Genomic DNA, 20324 nt, shown 5'->3' with positions numbered 1-20324 from the left:
TAGTTCATGTTTTTCGAGTTGTTGGCTTGCTTCGTTTCTTTTATTTTTAAGTCTAGCAGTGGAGTATAACTTTCTGTAGTTTTCTTTTATTTCCTTTGTAGCGTCATGTTAGTTTACTAGGTTCAGTGACCCCGCGTTTAGCCTGGTGTAGGAATTGTTTTTGTGAGTGTATTTAGTACATGTGCCTAGTTTATTTCCTTTTATATTTCTTTTAGATTAACTAAATGGCTGGGTAGTCAACGTGGTTATCTTCTGTTGATAATAATATGTTATAGGCTAGCTTAGCTTTTAGAGATATCATGCAGAAACTTTCTTAATTATTTGTAACTTTTAAGTCTTGTATTTGCGAGTTTAATTTTAGTTAATTTCTAGTTTAATTGGTTGTATTCGAATTAGTAGTCAATTTCTCCTGCTCATTAATTAGCTAATAAACCCGAAATTCTAAAAATATGGTTCTAATCCGCCTAGGTTAATAATAATAGGTTGCGAAAATAATTTTAATCTCTGTGGACGAATCTTAAATATTAAAACGGTGATCGTGCGCTTGCGATTTAAAAGTTTTATTTCTAGCACATCAGTGCGCGTTGTCCTCAAAAAGATCTTTAATGTAATATTTTTAGTATTCTATGTATTGTCAAAAAAATTGTGTATTATATTATTTTTATGGTATTGTAGTGTATTATCAAAGAAGTTGTGTATTAGTACTAGAATTATTGTAATTTTAATATTTTAATTTATTATTGAAAATATAATATTCAAAAAATTAATTCAATAAATAAATATATATATATTAATAATATTGTATATTTATAATTATAACCAAATATTAGAATATGAAAAAACTAGGTTAGTTTGGGAAGAGTTGAAAAAAGTAGGTCATTTTGAGAAGAATTGAACAAAATAGGTTAGTTTGGGAAAGTGAACGGAGAACTAGGTTAAACACGGAAAGGCTGCTCCTTCCCTTTCGTATATTTTACGTTACCTTTTAATACGCATTGAGGGGTGTATTGGATTGGGATTTTAAAGCATTTTTTTGCATTTATGAAATCCGAGGATATTCTTTTGGGATTGTTTGAAATCCATTAAAATCTTGGGGTATTCAATTGGGATTTCAAATTATACTACAAAATCTGGTGGTATTCAATTGGGATTTTAAATTATGCTTTAAAATCCGATGGTATTCAATTGAGATTGTTTAAAATCCATTAAAATCTGATGGTATTCAAATGCTGATGGATTTTTTTGCATTTCATAAAATGGTGGATTTTGTGGCATTCTTCAGTGTATTTTAAGTTTTTTGAAATCCCATCAAAATCAATGGGATTTTGAAGCATTGTGCTTAAATCATATCAACTCTGCGACATTTTATCAAAAATCCGCACAAAATCAAAATCAGACACAACCATTAAAATCCATAGACTAAAAACAATCCATTAAAATCCCAATCGAATACACCCCTCTTAGACTCTTACTCCCTCCGTCCCTCCCATTGATTTTGAAATATGAATAAAGTAGTTGAAAAGAGAAAGAAAAGTGGGTGAAATGGTGGGACCCACTGATTTTTAATGTATAAAAGAAAGATAGTGAAGTAAAAGTAGTGTGAAAAGGAAAGAAAAGTGAAGAAGTGGTGGGACCCATTGACTATATTTGGTAAATTTTGAAATGTAAATAATTGGATGGGACACCCAAAAAGGAAAGTGTAAAGAATTGGAAGGGACGGAGGGAGTATATTATAGTATACTAGTTGAGAAGCCGCGCGTTGCGGCAACCTATAAAATTATATTAATGATTCGATATTAGAATTAGTAAAATAAAATAAAATTATGATGACCTATAAAAATTATATTAATGATTAGAATAAAATAAATTTTATATTATAAACATCTCGATGCAATACCAATATTAAAATATATAAAATTGAAAAATTAGACTACAATTCATTAGTGAAAAAATAAAAATAAATTTATACAAACATCAATATCCATGAGACGACGGTCTATAACTACCCTTGTTTGTCTTGTTTGCAACAACTTTTATTTTTTTAATTCTGTATAAACAGTATTCACTTAGAAGGTGCTTAAACCAAGCAAATTGATATTCTGAAAGTGTTGCATGAATACTATTTTCCTGTATACAAAGTAAACCATATAAAAATTAACAACAACAAACATGCCCAATGCACAAACCAAATATTATAAAAGAATAACCAATAAACATATATCACTAACAGTTAATTTATTGGTCTTTCCGTTCATCAATATCATGCCAAGACTAAATTTTTCTTCCGTGTTTAGATTTGTCGACTCCCACACTCGACAAACTCTTAATCCTATCAGCCAATTATCTTTATCGCTATTCGAAGCATATGGCATAGTGTAACAGTGTTACTCATTATTGTATTAGATATAGAAGATAAATAGGCACAAAAACATTGTTTATGTTAAATTTTATGATGCCTGGCCTCAATTTATAGGGGTTGATTTGAGAAAATATCGGCTTATCAGAAATATTTTCTATTTTTGATATACGTCTTTTCCAAAAATATGGTCAACTTGGAATAGAAGTAAACCTTTTTTGGTATCAAAATAATTGAAAAGAAATTTCAAATTCTGATTTGATATTTATTAAGGGGGGGTAGTTTTTATTTTTGATATATTGCGAAAGGTAATTTTGAAACTTTCTTCTAATATATCTGAAACTAAAAAAGGTAATTTTTATCTTTGATACTGAAAAAGGTAGGTAAATTTGATTGTTGATATTTTGAAAAAGATAGTTCTGAAATTTGCTTTCAATATATCCGAAACTTGAAAAGGTAGTTTTAATTTATGACTTTTTCATCAAAAATTCCAGAAAATTAGAAAAATAGAACGGAGCTATCTGAAAAGAGCCACCTACACGTCCCATGCTTCTCCTTTATAAAAGTATATTGATTTACATTATATATATTTTTTAAAAAAATTTTGAAAGAAAGTTTGAAGTTTAAATTTTTATACGAAAAAAAAGAAAAGATTAAAAATACGTTATGAAACTATATTTTATGAGAGTCTCAAATTACATACAAACAATGTACGTAAACTTCCTGCCGGGACGGAAGGAGTATAAACTCAAGCTTCCGAGTTTTTTTTAGAAGAGAAATCAAGTGAATTTAAGTGAAACCAAATGAACTTTCACTTTCATCTCACTTTTGGAGTGAAAGTATGTTATATTTGCGCCTATTTTCATTTGTTTTCCTCCCTTAAAAAAACTTAGGAGCACAAATAAGAGTGAAAGTTACATAAATTTACTCCTCTTCACTTGCTTTACTCTCTATTTACAACTCGGGAGTGGGACCTTATTAATTTTCAGATGTACACAAAAACATGTTACTAGTGTTCTAGAAATCGTTGGAAAAATTGTTCGAGAAAAGATAATAAAGATGAAATGATTGAAAACAAATATGCCAAATTACTTGTTGATTAAGAAAGAATATGCAAGTTATGGAATGTTTTATTTTTAAAAAAAATTTATAAAAATGTAAAACTAACAAGTCTTTGTAGCATCCCCAATCGAGAAGTCAAACCCCTCGTCCGATTTGAGTTCCGAATAATCGAGTTCAAAACTAATTTATTAAAAAAATCGGTCAAAACTCGGGTTGACTCCGATTACTCGAGGTCCCGAGTTTGACTTCTCAATTTTTTTATTTTTATTTGAAAATTATTTCAAAAGAGACTAAACGTAAATTTATATATGTTTTAGTCTTTTTTTTTTTTTTTTTGCAAAGTATTGACATTAATTAGAAAGTATAAGTGTCTTATCACTAAAACTTGTGAATGATTATTTTGTTAAAAAATATCAAACAAGTAACTTTTGTTTGAGCTTCATTATTTCAAGTGTGTTATTAAAATATTAATATTATTAAATAGTTTTATTATTAATCGGCATATAACTATATATGAGAGGAAAAATCAATTAAAAAATACCGATAACTCATTCCGAGTACTCATTTTCCTGAAACCAAACCGAGTTGAACCGAGTTTCGATTTTTACAACCTTGCATGGTACTCGTGTCGTAAAAATTCATGATTAAGCCAATTAATCTCTACAATATTGTTGATCGATTTGATTTTTGAAATTCGATTAATGTTTATTAAATAAAATTTATATAATAATTTATGAAAATTAAAATAATATATCATTTAAATATGAACAACCGCAAAACTTATATAATATAATAAAGATATATCAACCAATATAATAATAACTAATTATTAAATAATATTTTAATATTAATATATTCGATTTTCATTATAATTAATCTTCCGATTAATTTCTGATTTTTTAATTAATTCCAGATCGATAGCTCGATTTCCGATTTATGTGGTGTTTATTATGTATATCGAGATTTTTATCTAATATGATCACTCAGAAAATAACAATGATTCTTGCAAAAATAAATAAATTTCCGACCAATAAATTAAAATACTGCAATTGCTTCCTTTGTACTCCAAGTAAACAAAAAAGAAAATACAAAAGCGGTTAACATCTCCCCCGACCCGAAAGCACCTCCACCTCCGATGGAAACGCAACGGTCAAAAACGAACGTGGAATCGCCCGAGTCACCAACTCACTCCCCCACCTCCCCTGTTTCAACCCCACCCATCTCTTCTCCACCTCCTCCTCACATCCCCATCGAAATCGTGAGCGAAGAAGAAATGGCTCTCATCGAATCCGCCTTGGCTTTTGCAACAACTCGCTTCTCGACTCAGTTGCATAAGAACGCAAGGTCTATCCACTCCATCTCCGTTTTATCCAAAAGAAACGTGTTGGCTTCTGATATTGAAGATTGTGGGGGGCAAAATAAGCAGCAGAAGAAGAAGTTTAGAGTGAACGAGTCGTTGTTGTATCGGTTTCGGAGGAAGAGAGGCTTGTCTGTTACTGATATTACAGCTTCGGTAAGATATTTTTAATGTGATTTTGTTTGACATTTGAAATTTCGAGGGACCCCTTTTTTGATCTGCCTTTGTTTTGTTAGATTTTGGATTATGGAGAGGAATTTATTTGGTTTAGTGGATTATCTGAGCTAATGTTGCGTTGTGTTTGTGATTTTGATTGTTATACTATTTTGCTTATTAAAATTTTACTCTGGCACTTATATATGTTTTATTTTTTAAGTTAGAAGTCCATCTTGTCATTTTTAATAAATTTCAGTAAGATTTATGAGAACATGAAATTCAGATGACACAAATACTCGATTTGGAATCAGAAATTCCGACTGCTGGATAAAGTTTGGCAATATGGAGTTGCAAAAATAAGTAAAATAAGTGTTATTGTACAGAAAATGGTCCAACATAGAAGATTAGTTTTCGTTTAAACTAGGTGCTCATATGATAGTTATCCTGGCTATGTCCACTAAATTTATTCATCGTATCCAATTGCTATTTATATAAACTAGTAGATTGCTATACCAGAGCCTGTTTTAGAATGGAAGAGGGGATCGATACGAGTATATTTGGGGTTATAATTCAACCATAATGTCCAAATTAAATACTTTGTGAATATCGAGGTTCCCAAGATAACTCGAGACCAAGCTCTGATATCATATTAATTTGCTTGCTGACCTGTCTTGCACCTTAAGTTGTTAGGAGGACGTGATGTGTACATCAGGGTTCATGTTAATAATTTGTCTTTATTGATTCAAGAGAGGAACACTTTAGCTTACCATTGTAGAATGGAGGATTTTAGGTTTACAACGTTTATGAATCCAAAGTTATTAATGCCTCTCTGATTGTAAATTGTTCATTTATCTTAAGAATTATTTACATCCTTTAACCCTTGCTAGAATCTTATTTTCTCATTCAGGCAACCCCTATTTTCTAGACTATATCCTTTAATCTGATTTTCTTTGCTATCTTTATCAACTAGTAATTGATAAAAACAATGATAAGTACTCTATGTCTCATCTTAATATGTGATTTATAGTTACTGTTTAGAGGTGTAAGTTGAGTAGTTGCATGACATATATAATTTCTTTATTTCATCTGGTGTTCCTCCCTTATACTTACCGAAGGAGTTGTTACCTAAAAAATTGTATACCTGACTGGTTATAAAATAATCTTGATTCAATATGTTAGCCAAACTCCCCTGCATCATCTTGTAACTTCCTGATACTGATTTTGGACTTTTAATATATTATGCTTTCCTGTAGAATACTGCATATATCTATATATATTGATACTGTATTAACTGATATTAGGAGTTGCTGCCACAAACACAACCTTCTGTCTCCTAGTATTATATACTGGAGCTATTATTTTTTTTCGTTGGGTACTGGAGCTCGTATTATATACTCTTCGCCTGTAATCTTTTTTTCCTATATGTCATCTCTTTGTGGTAAAAGTATTTGTTTTAGCCTTGCACTTACGTATGAACTAGTATGTAAGTTGTTTGTCACTTTATACTCTTCTAACTCACAAAACATATCACATATCTTGTTAATATCAGGAATGGTGTGAAAAACAAACAGAATTATCTTTTCATCATGGCAAACCAAAGGCCAGTAAAGCTATGGAAGCTGGTAAAGCTCGCCATGAAGTTCTTGAAAAAGAGGTAATTTTAAAATACATAAGTTCATTTGCCCTTCTTCTTTTTTTTTTTTTCTTTTTTTTTTGTGGACAATGCCCATTCAGTAGGACTGTAGCATTCATATTATATCACTTTTGTTTTGGAATTTAAACCTCATGCATCAGCATTACCTTGAAGATGCCAATTTTTGTTTCTGCCCTTTGGATTGGAGTTTTATGGTAAGAAAGGAGTTAGATCTTGGAAGAGATTGATTCAGGAAAATTTTTATGATATGTAAACAGACACAAATACTAGAGAACTCTAATAAAATGCAATTCATAGTTCTCTTCGATCCTGAAGGTATCGAAATTCATTGTTGATTATCTTTTAAAGCTTCAAGACCATACCAATTCGGTGAACTAAAATATTGAGATCACATTTCTTCTATAAAACCCTTTAAGCAATCCTTAAAAAAATATTGTTGCCATTGTTGTATATTCTTACTTCATATGTTCTGTATAAGAGATTGATTGGTGCTGTACATGTGTAGGTTATAAGGAGAGTAAAAGTTCAGATTGAAACAGCTGAAGACGTATGGGCCTTAAAAGTCTTGAATTTCATTCGCGGTATAAACCAGTTACAATTTGATGGATTGACACGGGAGGTGCCCATGTAAGACTATTACATTGTTAATCACTGTTGTATGCATGTATTTTACTTTTTTGATATTGTGCTGGTCTGTCCTATGAAATGTTAATCTCAAGAGCTAAAAAATGACAAAAATTCCACTTTTTTTAATTTAAGTCCGAAGAACACCCATTATTAATTTTTTTTTGCCAAGTTTACCGTCTATATACCCATTTCTCATTTGGGTATCCAAAAAATTTATTTTCCTGTCTTCTTGGTGGAACTTTTCTTAACAAAAAAAAAAAAAAATGTTTGATAACTAGACCTGAAATGGGTATTAGACCTGATAACCAATCTTGAAAAGTGAATCAGCTCATACCAATAACAATTCCTGAAGTGTATCACGACTTTAAGAATTAAAAATTATTTTGCTTGATACTTATTATTGGAAAGCGTATCTGACTGGTATAGTTGGCCGTTATTTTCAAAATGTGTAATTCTACCTGACATTTCTAAAAAATGGGTATGTTTATAGCCCCCAATTATTGTGATTTTCTTAGATCTAATAAAAGCTCCTATAATAAAACATATATGTTATTTCAGAATAGGCTTTGCACATGGTGTATGGATGGTGGGAGTGATTGATGAAATCCGAATGCCTCTGACAGGAACTGAGAGGAATTTAACTTTGGTGGAAACTAAAACTAGGTCACATGCTGGATTCCCTAGAGATCCTCAAAGGAGAAATGGAAGGTGTGGATATTACTGATTTGTCCGAATATCCCTTTGTCTGAGTTTTGGTTAAAATTTTAACTCTAAGCATGTATATTCATCTGCAGGCTTCAATTAATGTGCTACAAATATCTGTGGGACAATTTAATTACTAATAAATTTCCCTACAAACAGTTTCTGAATTTCTTTTCTCTAAATCCCAATCACATTCTATGTGAGGATATAAGGGAGAATACTGCAAAGTCAGGTTTCCCTGCCCAGGTAATAAATCAGTGCTTTTGGTGCTTACATTAGAAGGCCAGAAAATATTTACACAAAAATTGCCTTTACACATGCTTTGTGGTTTTGGTGTCTTTCTTATAAACGTTTTTCTAATGACTTCGGATGCAGACTCTTAATGAATTATTGCGGTATCATCAAACTACCTGTTCCATGTTGCCTCTGGCCCATGAACAGATGCTTCTGAGGTGAGTGCAAAACTGATTTTTGGATTTCTATATGTTTATGTAACACGTGTATCAGATAGTTATGCAATATTTTGAGATGAATGAATATAAGATGATATCTGCAAATCTGTAATGCACAGTACACACGCATACACATATATGGTGTTGAACCTAAGGTGGTGTGTATGCAAGGGCAGTAGGCACAATTAGGATGTGTTTCATCTTTTTGTACCACAATAGTGTTTGACACTGCCCCTCCCGCTACCCCCTTTTCTTCTGGCAGATATGAGTCTCAGAAAGATCATTCATTGATCGGTGAAGACCAATTTGAATTTGATTCTGACTGGGTCAGAAGTCAAATTAAGTGCTCTCTTGAGTTCTGGCAGGGTGAAAGGGATGCCACTTACATTCCAGATGATGAACGCTGGAAATGTAATTATTGCCCGCATTCTTCTAAATGCCCTATAAATACGAAGTCCGAGGATGATACACAGTCAATAGAAAAGATATAACTTATTCATGATATTTTTTCAATAATGTCAACAGCATTGGGCTTGACAATAGCAATTTTATATGAAGCTTCTCATTGGCTGCCAACGAGCACCTTGCCCGGCAGTAGAAAGTAGATTTTTGTCATCATCAGCAACTCGGCATTTCTTGACAGCACAGACAAAATTGATTGAGGTTTACTTCCGGAAAGTCTGAATGTTGCGTGGATCTGTTGTAAGGCCTAAGGCGTAATGTTTCTTTCTGAGTGAAGATTTCAGGCTGATCTCATATACAAACATTTGCATTAGATGTATAGTTGTATCGTTTATTATTCATTGTATTTATAAATGTTTGTATCTGTTGCATAAAATGTATAAAATAAAAATTATAATTGTGTACCTCATTACATGTGTTTCAATTTCGTCTTCAAAAAAGATTTAATTTACTTGAGAGAAAATTAATCACATGTGAGAAAAAAATTGTGGAGAAGCGAGGATTCGAACCTCGAACCTTGTTTCGCATGAAACATTAATATCCTGAGATAATGGATAATTCGTATTTGCTCTACCATTGAGCTACTTCCCCGATATACAAGTCATTTTTGTTTTTATCTATAAACTAACTAAATAAAGATATAACTGAAACTTTCATTTATTACTTAGACCATTAGCTTAAGAACCCTTATAATTCTTAGCATTTTTTCTAGTAATAATTAAGGAGAACTGCACATGTAAAAAATGTCGTATTTATATATTATATTTTGAAATTCTTTTTGAATAAAAACAACGATGCAAAAAACATGTAAAATTATTTTAAACACAAACAACTTTGCAAAATACATGTATTTAGATTTAGATCCTGAAAATCTATTTGAGATTTAAGGTTCTGATAGCATCTTACTTAAATATATAATAAACTATGCATTTTTTAAGGGATTTCTACATTTTATTGAATGTGAACTCCAAAAGTATTCCCTATTTATATCCTCTATTATTATTATAACATTATATCCAACTTGTAAGGAGAGGGAAAGAGTGGGAAAAAGAAGAGAACTGAATATTTTATTCTTCAAAATAGTATGAGGAATGGTTCTACAATCCTTAAAAATGAGAAATGAAGTTGGCATCCTAACTTTTTAAGGAATTGCTAGGACTTTACTGAAATTGTGTTTTGTGTCATATTCCGTATTATAATAGCTTAGGACACCATGTAGCTAAACTCTCGGAAATGCTAGAGTAAGTCCAGTATGTTACTTAAATGAGCTCCTAAACTCATATTTAAGTAATGTATCACAAAAGAGGCATTCGAACACTATCCCAGTGATTATCTAGCACATCCTAATATCTCCCAGGCATTGCCCATTTTTAAGTAACCTCTAGCCATTATCCAATTTAATATTTATTAATAAAAAATTCACATCTCTCCTTCTTTCTTTGTCTTTTCCCTCCTTTTCCCCTTCTTTCCCTCAAATTTATTATTAAAATAATAATAGGGGAACAAATATAGGAATTGCTATAAGACTTGACATTATAAGTAGATTACCGTCCACAAGGGTCGGTTTAGCTGGTTAAAGAGAGAATTTGTATCCTCTTGGTTAAAAAATAAGAAAAATAGATTACCTAAATCACCAAGTTTTAGTAGGATTTAATATTTTATATTATTAATAGATAATTTATTGAATTTCTATATTAATTATTAAGGATCGGTTCTCTAAAGCGCGATTGTTGATAAAAAAAAAAATCCAAAAAGCAAAGGAATATGGGACAGTATAAAATTCGGGTCAAACCCGGGTTACTGCACTACTACTGTAACTAATTAGGGATTCAATCAGAATCAAACCAAAGCATCATAGATTGACAAAGATAAGTTAGGGTTTAAGCTAGGGGCTCAAAATGGCGGCAGCAGCAGCAGCAGCAAGAAGCAGACCTAACATCCTCGTCACCGGAACTCCTGGTACCGGAAAGACCACTTTCTCGACGGCGCTGTCGGAAGCCACTAATTTCCGGCACATCAACATCGGAGACCTGGTCAAGGAGAAGAATCTTCATGATGGTTGGGACGATAAGTTCGATTGTTATATCATCAATGAAGACCTTGTGAGCCCCTTTTCTATTTCTTCTTTCAATACCCATTTTCTCTTACTTTAAAGATTTCAACTTTGCAATGATTCCAAGTCGTTCTTGTAATCTTTCGAATTTTTTGTTGTGACCATTTTTCAGATTTGCTACATAACTAGAAAAAAAGAGTTGTAATATTATAGTCCAATTTAATTTGTTATTGATAAAATAATGAAGTTCATCAGTAAAAGTATCAATTTGTTTTTTTTTTTTAAAAGATAGGGATAACTTTTGAGTCTGTGGCTTTATAGTTGAATATATTTTGAGAAGTAATGGCTGTGCAATTAGGCCTGTGTGTGTTTATAGGCTTTTAGTATATATGCTCCAGGTATGTTGATATTCTTTTAGTTGGGTTATAACTTTATTCTGGAATTAAAGTGGTACATGTGCGAATTAAGTTCTATTTGAGTAAATTTTTTTCCTGTGTACATTACATCATATGCTGAGTTATGAAGCCCATTATGAATATCATATTGGGATGGCAGAAGTAGTGAAGTCTAGGTAAATTTACAAGCCAAGTTTGTTTGATGTAAGATCATTCAAGAAGCCTCTGAAGCTTTTTAAGCCCTATAAATTCGCATGTAATCCATCCTACTGTGGAAGCTTAGACTTCTTCCCAGAATATGGCCTTAATCATGTAAAGGGTTGCAGGAGAAACTTCGAATACAGATTTTTGTATTTTTGTTATACTTTAATCAAAACTTATATATAATTCTAATATGTATTTCGGAAAAGAAATTGTTGAGTCCGAAAGCCAGGGACTCAGCTCCCCTTGGACCAAATTCCTGGCTCCGCCACTGTTTGTGGTGCGCACAGATAAACGTAGTCTGTTTATAATATTTCTTTGTGAATTTTAAACAAGGATGGTAAATATGTTAGGAATTTTTTTCTAATGAGAATGCCTGAACAAAACTTAATTTTGTGCGAAATAAAGTCGCAGTGTGCAATTTACTGTAGTAGAAAGTGCTGATTTTCATGAAATCACTATCTACAGAGGCCTCTTTATGACTTTTCACACCTGTAAGCCAGTATCCAGCCCCTTCGACGCCTTGGACAGTATGAATGTACACCTTTGTTTACCTGTATGATGTAGCTATTGCTTACATACATTTTCATGTTTGACATTTCTAGGTTTGTGATGAGCTTGAGAATATGATGGAAGAGGGTGGAAACATTGTGGATTATCATGGCTGCGACTTCTTCCCCGAGCGTTGGTTTGATCGTGTTGTGGTACTTCAAACAGAAAACTCGGTGTTGTTTGACCGGTTGAGTAGGAGGTATGCTTATATTATTTGAGCAAGTTCTTATAATCTGATAGTTCCTTGTTACACATGACATTACATGTCTTTTTAACAGAGGGTACACGGGTTCGAAGCTCTCAAACAACATAGAGTGTGAAATTTTTCAAGTGCTATTAGAGGAAGCAAGAGAAAGTTACCCCGAGGATATTGTGGTTGCACTGAAGAATGACACTGTTGATGAGATGAACGCAAATATTGCAACTTTATCAGACTGGATTAGCAGCTGGAGCCCTATGCTCTCATGATTTATGGTGTTGCTGTCAACTTTCATTGTATCATAATAGATTAAAACTTTTGTGTGAGATGATACTTCTGCTTAGAGAGAAGGTTCAAGGGCGTGTTGCATGCAACAGCCAGTTTCCTTGTTTTCTTTTGTTTTGCAGTAAGAAAGTAGCAATTTATGCAAAAACAACAGCCGCATGGTATTATGGAAATGATAGCATTTGTTTGACGGACTAGCTGGCAGTTCAGAACCACCCCCCCCCCCCCCCCCCCCCCCCCCCACAAAAAAAAAAAAAAAATTTCTGTACCAAATTGCTTTAGCACAAGAATTTTATTTCTGACTGGGGAGATGATATAGGAATAAATTCACAATTTGATGCAAGTGAAGTAGTTATATTGTGGCTATGCAGATGTTCATTGAAGAGTTTGGATCCCTAATGAAGCACTGATGAAGCATATGTACTTTGATCCCTGTGTTCCATTTGAAGTCCAGTTGAGAGTTGCTTAAATTTGTTGTTTAAGTTTTAAAAAACAATACATTATGGCTCAAGCATTGAATGTGATTTTTCATCAAGGAGTATTTAGTAGTTGAAGTATTGTTTACATTTATTATTTTTATTTTCGTTTTAGTATTGCTAATATTTCTTTTTTCTATTTTGTCTTAAATAATTAGATATACTCATGTATCCTCTTAATTTGAGATTTTGATAAAATTTGGATCTTGACATCATGTTAAAAGAATAGAAATACTTTCAATTACAGTTTGATATTTTGATAAGGTTCGGATCTTGATGTCATGTTAAAAAAAATAAAAACATTATTGATTATAATTGTTTATTTTCTTTTATCAAGACGCACCAAAAATATATGTGATTTTAATTATATAATCAAGAAGCACGAATTTATAAAATCAACGGGTTTTATATCATTTAAACCACCCGCTTCGACCGAAAATATCAAGTAGGCCACCGGTTCTAACGGCGTCTCATTTAAAACACCCAAAGTCGAATATATATCTCTCCATTAACTCCAGTTCAAAACCCTAACAGAAAACGTTAAAAATTTGAAACTTCTGTTAGTTTAAAAGAAAACGGCTCTATTTGCTGAGGTGGAAGTGCCACATGGTGTCTCGTCATAATCCCAGTGGCAATTGACTATCCGCACTTAAAATAAAATCTAAAAGAAGTCAAGTCAAACACTTAGATTATTACAATAATAAAAAGAAAAACAAGTGAATTAAACATCGTATTAGAGTCGATTGATAATCAGAGTCGATAAACACCGAGTACTTATATTGGGGGTAAAATCCCTAAGCGCGATCAAGTAGCAAATCGAGCAATCAAGCAGTGCAAGGAGCAGCCTTGAGGGATTCTCACCTAAGGACGATCTCATCAAGGTAAATCTCATCATTCATAATACTAGGGTTTATGCGATGTTAATGATATCAGGGTTTATGCACTGTTCACAATATTAGGGTTTATGTTTGTTGCTTTTTTGATCGGGTTTGTTGTTGTTTGTGTCTTTGTGTTATGATGTTAATATGTATGTATGATGTTTTACGATTATTGCATGTGACAGTATGACGATTACTGTCGAGATCAACCACCATGGTTCTTTCCACAATGATGCTAGAAACCCTCGCTATATAGGAGGTTATGTTGATGTTATTAAGGAGTTTGATGCAGACACACTGTCGTTTAGGGATTTAGGAGAGTTTGCTGAGAAGTTTAATTATAATCCCGAGTCTTTAGCTCATTTTAAGCGTGATGGGAAAAATATGTCCAGTGGAATGAGGCTATTATATGATGATGAATCAATAAGAGATTGTATAGAAGTATCTAAGCCATATGGGAAGATTGAATTGTATATTGATCATTGGCTAGATGAAGGTGAAAATGTAGATAATGACAGAGGTAAGGATTTTGTAGAGGAAGATGATGGAGATGATGTGAATGGGGATGGGGATGATGGGGAAGGGGGAGAGTATGATGATAGTGAAGATGAGGATTATCAGTACAAAGGTACAGAGAGTGAAGAAAGTGAGAGTGATGGGTCTTTTGTTGGTGAGAGTGATGAAGAGCTTCAGAAGAATAAGAAAAATTGTAGGGACTTTAGGGAAGATCTGAGGAAGGCAATGGCCACCCCTGCAGATGCAGAATTTGAGGAAGATGAGGTCTGTGGACTCTTCTAGTGAGGATGAAAACCAGAAAATTGGGTACATTGGGCCAGTAACAATAAAAAGAAAAGTGAGGAGAAAGGTACATGGTTGTTCAACTAGGGAGGGGGTAAAATCAAATGGAGTGCAGGCATGGCTTTTCTGAACATGGAGGAGTTTAAGAGTGCTGTGAGATTGTATGGATTGGAAGAGAGGAGAGCTGTGAGGTTCACCTGCAATGAACCACATAGGTGTCATGTCAAGTGTGAGGATGGGTGTCCTTTCAGGATTTGGGCAAGGAAGCAGAAAGACAGTGATGTTGTTGAGATAAAAACACTAGTCAATGAGCATCAGTGCACAAAACCATACAAAAATAGGCTTGCAAGTGTGAGATATTTGACTGAGATATATGGTGACAGGATTAGAAAAAATCCACAGTGGAGAGTGAAGGAAATGATTGAAACCATAGGGAATGAAATGGAAATTGAAGTGCCTTGGATTAAAATCATGAGACTGAGAAAAGCTGCACTAGATGGTGTTGAGGACCAACTGAAGCTGCATTACTCTAGAGTTAGAGATTTTGGTTATGAAGTGCTGAAGAACAATCCACACAACACTGTCAAGATAATAGGTACAAGGCTGAATGAAGGTGATGTCAACAGATTTAAAAGAATCTACATTTGTTATGGGGCATTGAAGAGTGGGTGGAAGGCTGGGTGCAGACCAATTCTAGGACTAGATGGATGTTTTCTGAAAACTGTTTGTGGGGGTCAATTGTTAAGTGCAGTTGGTAGAGATGGGAATAATTGCATGTACCCAGTTTGCATTGCTGTGGTGGAGAGTGAAAACACTGACTCCTGGAGGTGGTTTATAAAATTGATGTTGGATGACTTGGACCTAGGGGATGGCAATGGATTGACTCTGATTAGTGATCAACAAAAGGTAATAAAAATACTTTTACTATTTCTGCCTATGTACCATTTGTAGTGTACTTTTTAATCCTATGACTGACTACTCTATGTAGGGACTTGAAAATGCTGTCAAGGAGTTATTGCCCAGATCTGAACATAGATTTTGTACAAGACATATATATAGCAATCTGAGGAAAAAGTGAGTTTACTATTCAACTCTTTTTTGTACAACTACAGCTGTTTATTTAGTGTGCATTGCAATAATACATTGTAAACAATTGCAGATTTCCATCAAGTATTATTAAAAGAGCTTTTTGGAATGCTGCTTGTGCAACACACCCCTCTGCACATAAGAACTTCATGAAGCAGATTGAAAATAATTCAAAGCTTGCATTTGCACACTTAAATAGATTTGATGTCAAATCTTGGTCAAAAGCATTTATATCTTCACTTCCAAAGGCTGATAATATTGAGAATAATATGTCAGAGTGCTTTAATGCTTGGATAATGCCTGAAAGGTAATATTATGGTCATTAGTTATATTTATCTCTGCACCTATATTAAACACACTAACATATACTTTTACAGGTACATGCCACTTCTTGACATGCTTCAAGAAATTCACTTCAAGTTACTTAAAAGGGTCACTGAGAAGAGAGATGAAATGATGACCAAAGAGTTGCAGCTTTGTCCCAAAATTAAGAAAATTCTTGATGAAAGGATCACACAGTCAAGGAAGTGGAGAGCTGTTTGGGATGGTGCTACAAGGTATCAAGTCAAATACAACACCAGATTTGTAACAGTTGACTTGGAGCAAAGATCTTGTGACTGCAGAGTTTTTGATTTATCTGGGATTCCATGTGCCCATGCCCTAGCTGCTATATTTGACAGAAGGCACAAGCCAATTGACTATGTCTCAGATTACTTCAAAAGGGACAAGTACTTGAACAGCTATGCATTCCCTCTTCAAGCACTTAAGGGGATTGATTTTTGGGATTATCATGAAGAGGTTGAAGTCTTGCTCCCACCTGAGAATCCTAAGAAGCTAAGGGGAAGGCCAAAAAGACCGAGAAGGAGGGAAGAATGGGAGGGTGGCACTCAAGGAAAGAAAGACAGCACAGTTGAGCAAGTTCAAAGGTGGAGTGGGAAGAGGGTACATCACTGCAGCAATTGTAGAAAAACAGGACATAGAAGGCCTAGTTGCCCTCAACTCACCACTGAAAGCCAGGGTGGTAATACTGAAGGCCAGACTCAATAAGGTGGACAAAATGCAGCTCCAACTCCTCAAGGTCATGGTCAAAATCCTCCTGCAAATCAAACTAGTAATGAGGGCCAAGGTTGCAGTACTGAAACTCATGTCTTCAAAAGAACAAGATTGGGTTTGGGAAGGCCTAAGTTGCCTATTAGAAGAAACATTAGTTCACAGGCTTCCATCTGCAATCAAGTTCCAGATGCAGGAAAGTTCCAGACCAAGCAAGATTCCCAAGCACAGCCTTCAACAAACACTAGAGTTGAAGATGATTTCTCAACTTCAGAAGAAGAAGTACTGGAAGAGCCTAGGAGGAGCAGCAGGATAAGGAAGGTTCTGTGGAGGAAAGCTTGTCAAAACCCTGCAAACTCTACTCCAGATGATCCAATCAATTTAGCAGATTAAAACTTATGCTATTTTTTTACTTACCACTTCTTTTGTTTGGAACTTGTTCAAGCACTTAGTCTGCTTTGTTTGGTACTTGCTTTTGCTAGCTGTTTTTGGTACTTATTTTGTGTGAACCTTTGTTAAACTCATGGTATTGAAATGATTTGAACTATCACTTTTCTGCAAACATCTGTCCATGGAATTAATGATCTCTTCCATTAATGTAAATCGATTACAACCAATTGTTCAGTACAAATAGTTCCTTCTAATGCTACTCATCTCCCTGTTAACATAAATCATTACAATAATTGCAATCAAGCTTACAATTAAGGCCATAATGATATTAAATTGCACACTATTTTGTATCTTCAACATCTTCATTTTCTCTCTTTTTTTGGCCAATCTCTCCTCTGTTTTTAGCTGCTTCTCCTCAAGACAACTGATTTTCTTTTTCAACTCCTCAATAACATCTTTTGCTCTCCCACCGAACTCATCATCCATCCATAGGAAGAAGTTGCAGCCTCCAGCTTCCTGCAAAAACCATTGTTATCAAGCTGCTCGAAATTAACTAACAAAAATTGACCAACGTACCTTCGATTTACAACAACTCCAGAAACGCCTCCCTGGATTCTTTATAGTCCATGAGGTACGTAATCGAGCATAAGAAGCACAGTGACAAAGCACCATGCTATTTCCCCACCTTAGAGATGATGTATTTGACGTGGAAGACATGGAGCTCTCCCCTCTCAAACTAATTAAAATCAAGGATAGAACCCTAATTTACTTACAGTGGCTGTATATATAGACGGGTCAGGCAAGAGAAGAGAGAAATCGGGTCAAACTAGCCGTTACCTGCCACCTAATCGAAGCGCGACACGTCAGCTGCCACATCAGCTTCTCCGTTAGGGTTTTGAACTGGAGTTAACGGAGAGATATATATTCGACTTTGGGTGTTTTAAATGAGACGCCGTTAGAACCGGTGGCCTACTTGATATTTTCGGTCGAAACGGGTGGTTTAAATGATATAAAACCCTAAAATCAACTATAAATTATGATTATATTCAATAGATAAGAATAAAATTGTAACACAAATGAGTATACTCCTTTTGAACATAATAATAAAAATACGGTCCTTCTAATGTGTGCCCAAGGGCACACAATAAGCACCAACTCTCATGGAAATGGTGTCTTCTGATTGGTGGAATTGATGTAAATGCAGGGGGCCATCATCATTTATTATCCACCCACCAATCAAAAGCTAGTATTATCATGGGAGTTGGTGACTATTGTGTGCCCATGGGCACACCATAGAAAATTCGATAAAAATAATTGGGCACACTTATAATTTTCCTTCTCATTTAAAAAAATAAAAGACAATATGATCACTTGGATTTTAATTTAGGGCTCCTCATACTTGAAACCACAGAGGTTTTAGCAGCACAAAATCTTTTATTATTACACTTTACAGTTTACACACACACACACATGTATCTAAACTCTTGTAAACACGCCCATTATTACCCAATTTTGTAATCATGAATCGCAAGATTTTGAGTGGCACCATGTCTTTATGTTCGAGATTTACTTCATCTTCAGCCCCTCCTCATCTACTAAGAGTCGGAGACAAATTAAGGGAAACAAGGGTTTTTTCAGATAAAGATGTTGCTGAATATTCTAGAGTGAGTGGTGATTCAAATCCTCTGCATTTTGATTCTGAGTCTGCAAAAGCTGCTGGCTTTCAAGATAGGCTTGTTCATGGCTTGCTTGTTGCTTCTTTGTTTCCCACTATCATCTCTTCTCAATTTGTAAGTTATCATCTTAGTTGTAATTTATATTTACTCCTTTCTCTTTTCCTAAGCATTTGGAAATTTAAATTATTGTTTTTTTTTTTTAATTTAGTTTTAGGTGGGTATGTATGTTGAATGAGGTTTATGATTTGTGTGGATGGAAATGAGGAAATGGGGGTAGTTAATGCATTATTTAACATATATCCCGAGGGAAAAAAGAGACAAATTCTGAATGATAGTTGTGATATTTGCGAGTTTTTTGAGGTTCTACTACATAGTGCAGTGTCTCGAATTGAATTTCTTAATACTTATGCGCCGTTTGGTATGAGAGAATGGAGCGAATGAATGGAATGAAAAATCATGATAGATGTTGAAGTATGAAGAAGGGATGTAAGAGGGGGAGAGCGAAAAAGAAAGGAGTGCAAATTCTTAGGAAGTAGAATCACATTCTCTTAAGTTTTAACTCGATTATCACATAGTTAATCAATACTCATTGCACAGTTATGTTTTTGGCAAAGCTTTGGGCATGGCTGATAGTGTAAATGTTTGAACTTTGCAGCCTCGGGCTATTTATGTTTCTCAAAACATTCACTTCAGGTTACCTGTATATGTTGGAGAAGAGATTGTTGGTGACGTAACTGCAATTAGCATAAGAGAGGTCAAAAATAGATTCATGTAAGCTCAATTACTGTAGGACTTAAAGACCACTCATAGATATGCTCTCCACTGAAGCGGATTAATTACCTTTTACTGACTTTGTTGCTTGGTCAATTTGTGCAGCACAAAGTTTTCAACCAAGTGCTTCAAAGATAATGGAGAACTTCTTGTTATTGATGGAGAGGCTACAGCAGTACTGCCTACTCTGAGCTACAGTACAAGTTGAGGTGCTGTATAGAAGGGCGGGCGCTGTATTTAGGAATCTTTTGGGGATGTTGATGTTATGGTTAGCCGACATTGTTTCAAGTAATGTCTATAATCCTCAAGGGGAAGGTGCCTGGATGAGCTGCCCCCTTTTTGCCAAGTCCTCAAGCTACTCCTGATACCTCGAGATGTCACGCTTACGGAGGGCTCACACATTTGATAGTTATTGTTTTGGTTTAGAAGTTGCTAATTTGCCTTTTGGATTTTTTTAATCAGGTTTCATCTTTTGTGGGTAGGGTATGTTTTGTAAGATGAGTTATTTGAGTAGAACATGACTGAATTTGCAACTTAAAAGGATTATATGGTAATTATTTTCATTTTAGTACTATATAGTATATACCCACTGTTTAAGAGTGAAAAGGTCGAGCACTGGGTGTCAATTATTAAAAAGAATATGTAATATTCTATATATTTTCAAAAAAAGAAGAAGTTAAATATAT

General features: G+C 34.1%; 5 protein-coding genes across 6 annotated transcripts; all 5 read left to right on the top strand.

Moving 5' to 3' along the window:
• The first annotated feature begins 4371 nt into the window (after positions 1-4371).
• LOC108206229 (exonuclease V, chloroplastic) lies at positions 4372-9234 on the top strand. Of its 2 annotated transcripts, none has more exons than XM_064087343.1 (7): positions 4372-4931; positions 6481-6585; positions 7091-7212; positions 7771-7920; positions 8007-8160; positions 8290-8366; positions 8892-9234. In XM_064087343.1, exons 1-7 carry the CDS (start codon positions 4554-4556, stop codon positions 8920-8922), a joined length of 1017 nt encoding a protein of 338 aa, XP_063943413.1. In that variant the 5' UTR covers positions 4372-4553; the 3' UTR covers positions 8923-9234. The 2 variants fall into 2 exon arrangements, with proteins under 2 accessions (XP_063943413.1, XP_017231947.1); XM_017376458.2 differs by having other exon boundaries at positions 4378-4931; positions 8629-9234.
• Positions 9235-10560: 1326 nt separating this feature from the next.
• LOC108206501 (adenylate kinase isoenzyme 6 homolog) lies at positions 10561-12710 on the top strand. The gene is made up of 3 exons (XM_017376825.2): positions 10561-10930; positions 12083-12228; positions 12308-12710. The coding sequence occupies exons 1-3, from the start codon at positions 10727-10729 to the stop codon at positions 12495-12497; spliced, it is 540 nt and encodes a 179-aa protein (XP_017232314.1). The 5' UTR covers positions 10561-10726; the 3' UTR covers positions 12498-12710.
• Positions 12711-14053: 1343 nt separating this feature from the next.
• Positions 14054-14665, top strand: LOC135150530 (nonsense-mediated mRNA decay protein 2-like). Its single transcript, XM_064086873.1, has one exon. It carries the CDS (start codon positions 14054-14056, stop codon positions 14663-14665), a length of 612 nt encoding a protein of 203 aa, XP_063942943.1.
• On the top strand, positions 14655-17194 carry LOC135150529 (uncharacterized). The gene is made up of 5 exons (XM_064086872.1): positions 14655-15571; positions 15654-15739; positions 15825-16058; positions 16129-16772; positions 16815-17194. Exons 1-5 carry the CDS (start codon positions 14783-14785, stop codon positions 17192-17194), a joined length of 2133 nt encoding a protein of 710 aa, XP_063942942.1. The 5' UTR covers positions 14655-14782.
• A 1391-nt stretch (positions 17195-18585) lies between these two features.
• LOC108208946 (3-hydroxyacyl-[acyl-carrier-protein] dehydratase, mitochondrial) lies at positions 18586-20212 on the top strand. Its single transcript, XM_017379585.2, has 3 exons — positions 18586-18981; positions 19523-19638; positions 19744-20212. Exons 1-3 carry the CDS (start codon positions 18712-18714, stop codon positions 19844-19846), a joined length of 489 nt encoding a protein of 162 aa, XP_017235074.1. The 5' UTR covers positions 18586-18711; the 3' UTR covers positions 19847-20212.
• The last annotated feature ends 112 nt before the right edge of the window (positions 20213-20324 follow it).

The sequence above is a fragment of the Daucus carota genome, chromosome 2 (assembly GCF_001625215.2).
Source record: "Daucus carota subsp. sativus chromosome 2, DH1 v3.0, whole genome shotgun sequence".
NCBI lineage: Eukaryota > Viridiplantae > Streptophyta > Magnoliopsida > Apiales > Apiaceae > Daucus > Daucus carota.
The sequence above is the reverse complement of the archived record's forward strand: the minus strand, read 5'-3'. Positions and strand labels throughout refer to the sequence as shown.

Coding starts and splice junctions, on each gene's coding strand:
- LOC108206229 (XM_017376458.2), top strand. CDS start 4,554: ATGGAAACGCAACGGTCAAAAACGAACGTGGAATCGCCCGAGTCACCA. Junction 6,586..7,090: donor ATGAAGTTCTTGAAAAAGAG/GTAATTTTAAAA, acceptor GTACATGTGTAG/GTTATAAGGAGAGTAAAAGT. Junction 8,161..8,289: donor AGTCAGGTTTCCCTGCCCAG/GTAATAAATCAG, acceptor CTTCGGATGCAG/ACTCTTAATGAATTATTGCG.
- LOC108206501 (XM_017376825.2), top strand. CDS start 10,727: ATGGCGGCAGCAGCAGCAGCAGCAAGAAGCAGACCTAACATCCTCGTC. Junction 10,931..12,082: donor ATATCATCAATGAAGACCTT/GTGAGCCCCTTT, acceptor TGACATTTCTAG/GTTTGTGATGAGCTTGAGAA. Junction 12,229..12,307: donor TTTGACCGGTTGAGTAGGAG/GTATGCTTATAT, acceptor TCTTTTTAACAG/AGGGTACACGGGTTCGAAGC.
- LOC108208946 (XM_017379585.2), top strand. CDS start 18,712: ATGAATCGCAAGATTTTGAGTGGCACCATGTCTTTATGTTCGAGATTT. Junction 18,982..19,522: donor CTATCATCTCTTCTCAATTT/GTAAGTTATCAT, acceptor TGAACTTTGCAG/CCTCGGGCTATTTATGTTTC. Junction 19,639..19,743: donor GAGGTCAAAAATAGATTCAT/GTAAGCTCAATT, acceptor CAATTTGTGCAG/CACAAAGTTTTCAACCAAGT.
- LOC135150529 (XM_064086872.1), top strand. CDS start 14,783: ATGGCTTTTCTGAACATGGAGGAGTTTAAGAGTGCTGTGAGATTGTAT. Junction 16,059..16,128: donor GCTTGGATAATGCCTGAAAG/GTAATATTATGG, acceptor ATACTTTTACAG/GTACATGCCACTTCTTGACA. Junction 16,773..16,814: donor CACCACTGAAAGCCAGGGTG/GTAATACTGAAG, acceptor GACAAAATGCAG/CTCCAACTCCTCAAGGTCAT.
- LOC135150530 (XM_064086873.1), top strand. CDS start 14,054: ATGACGATTACTGTCGAGATCAACCACCATGGTTCTTTCCACAATGAT.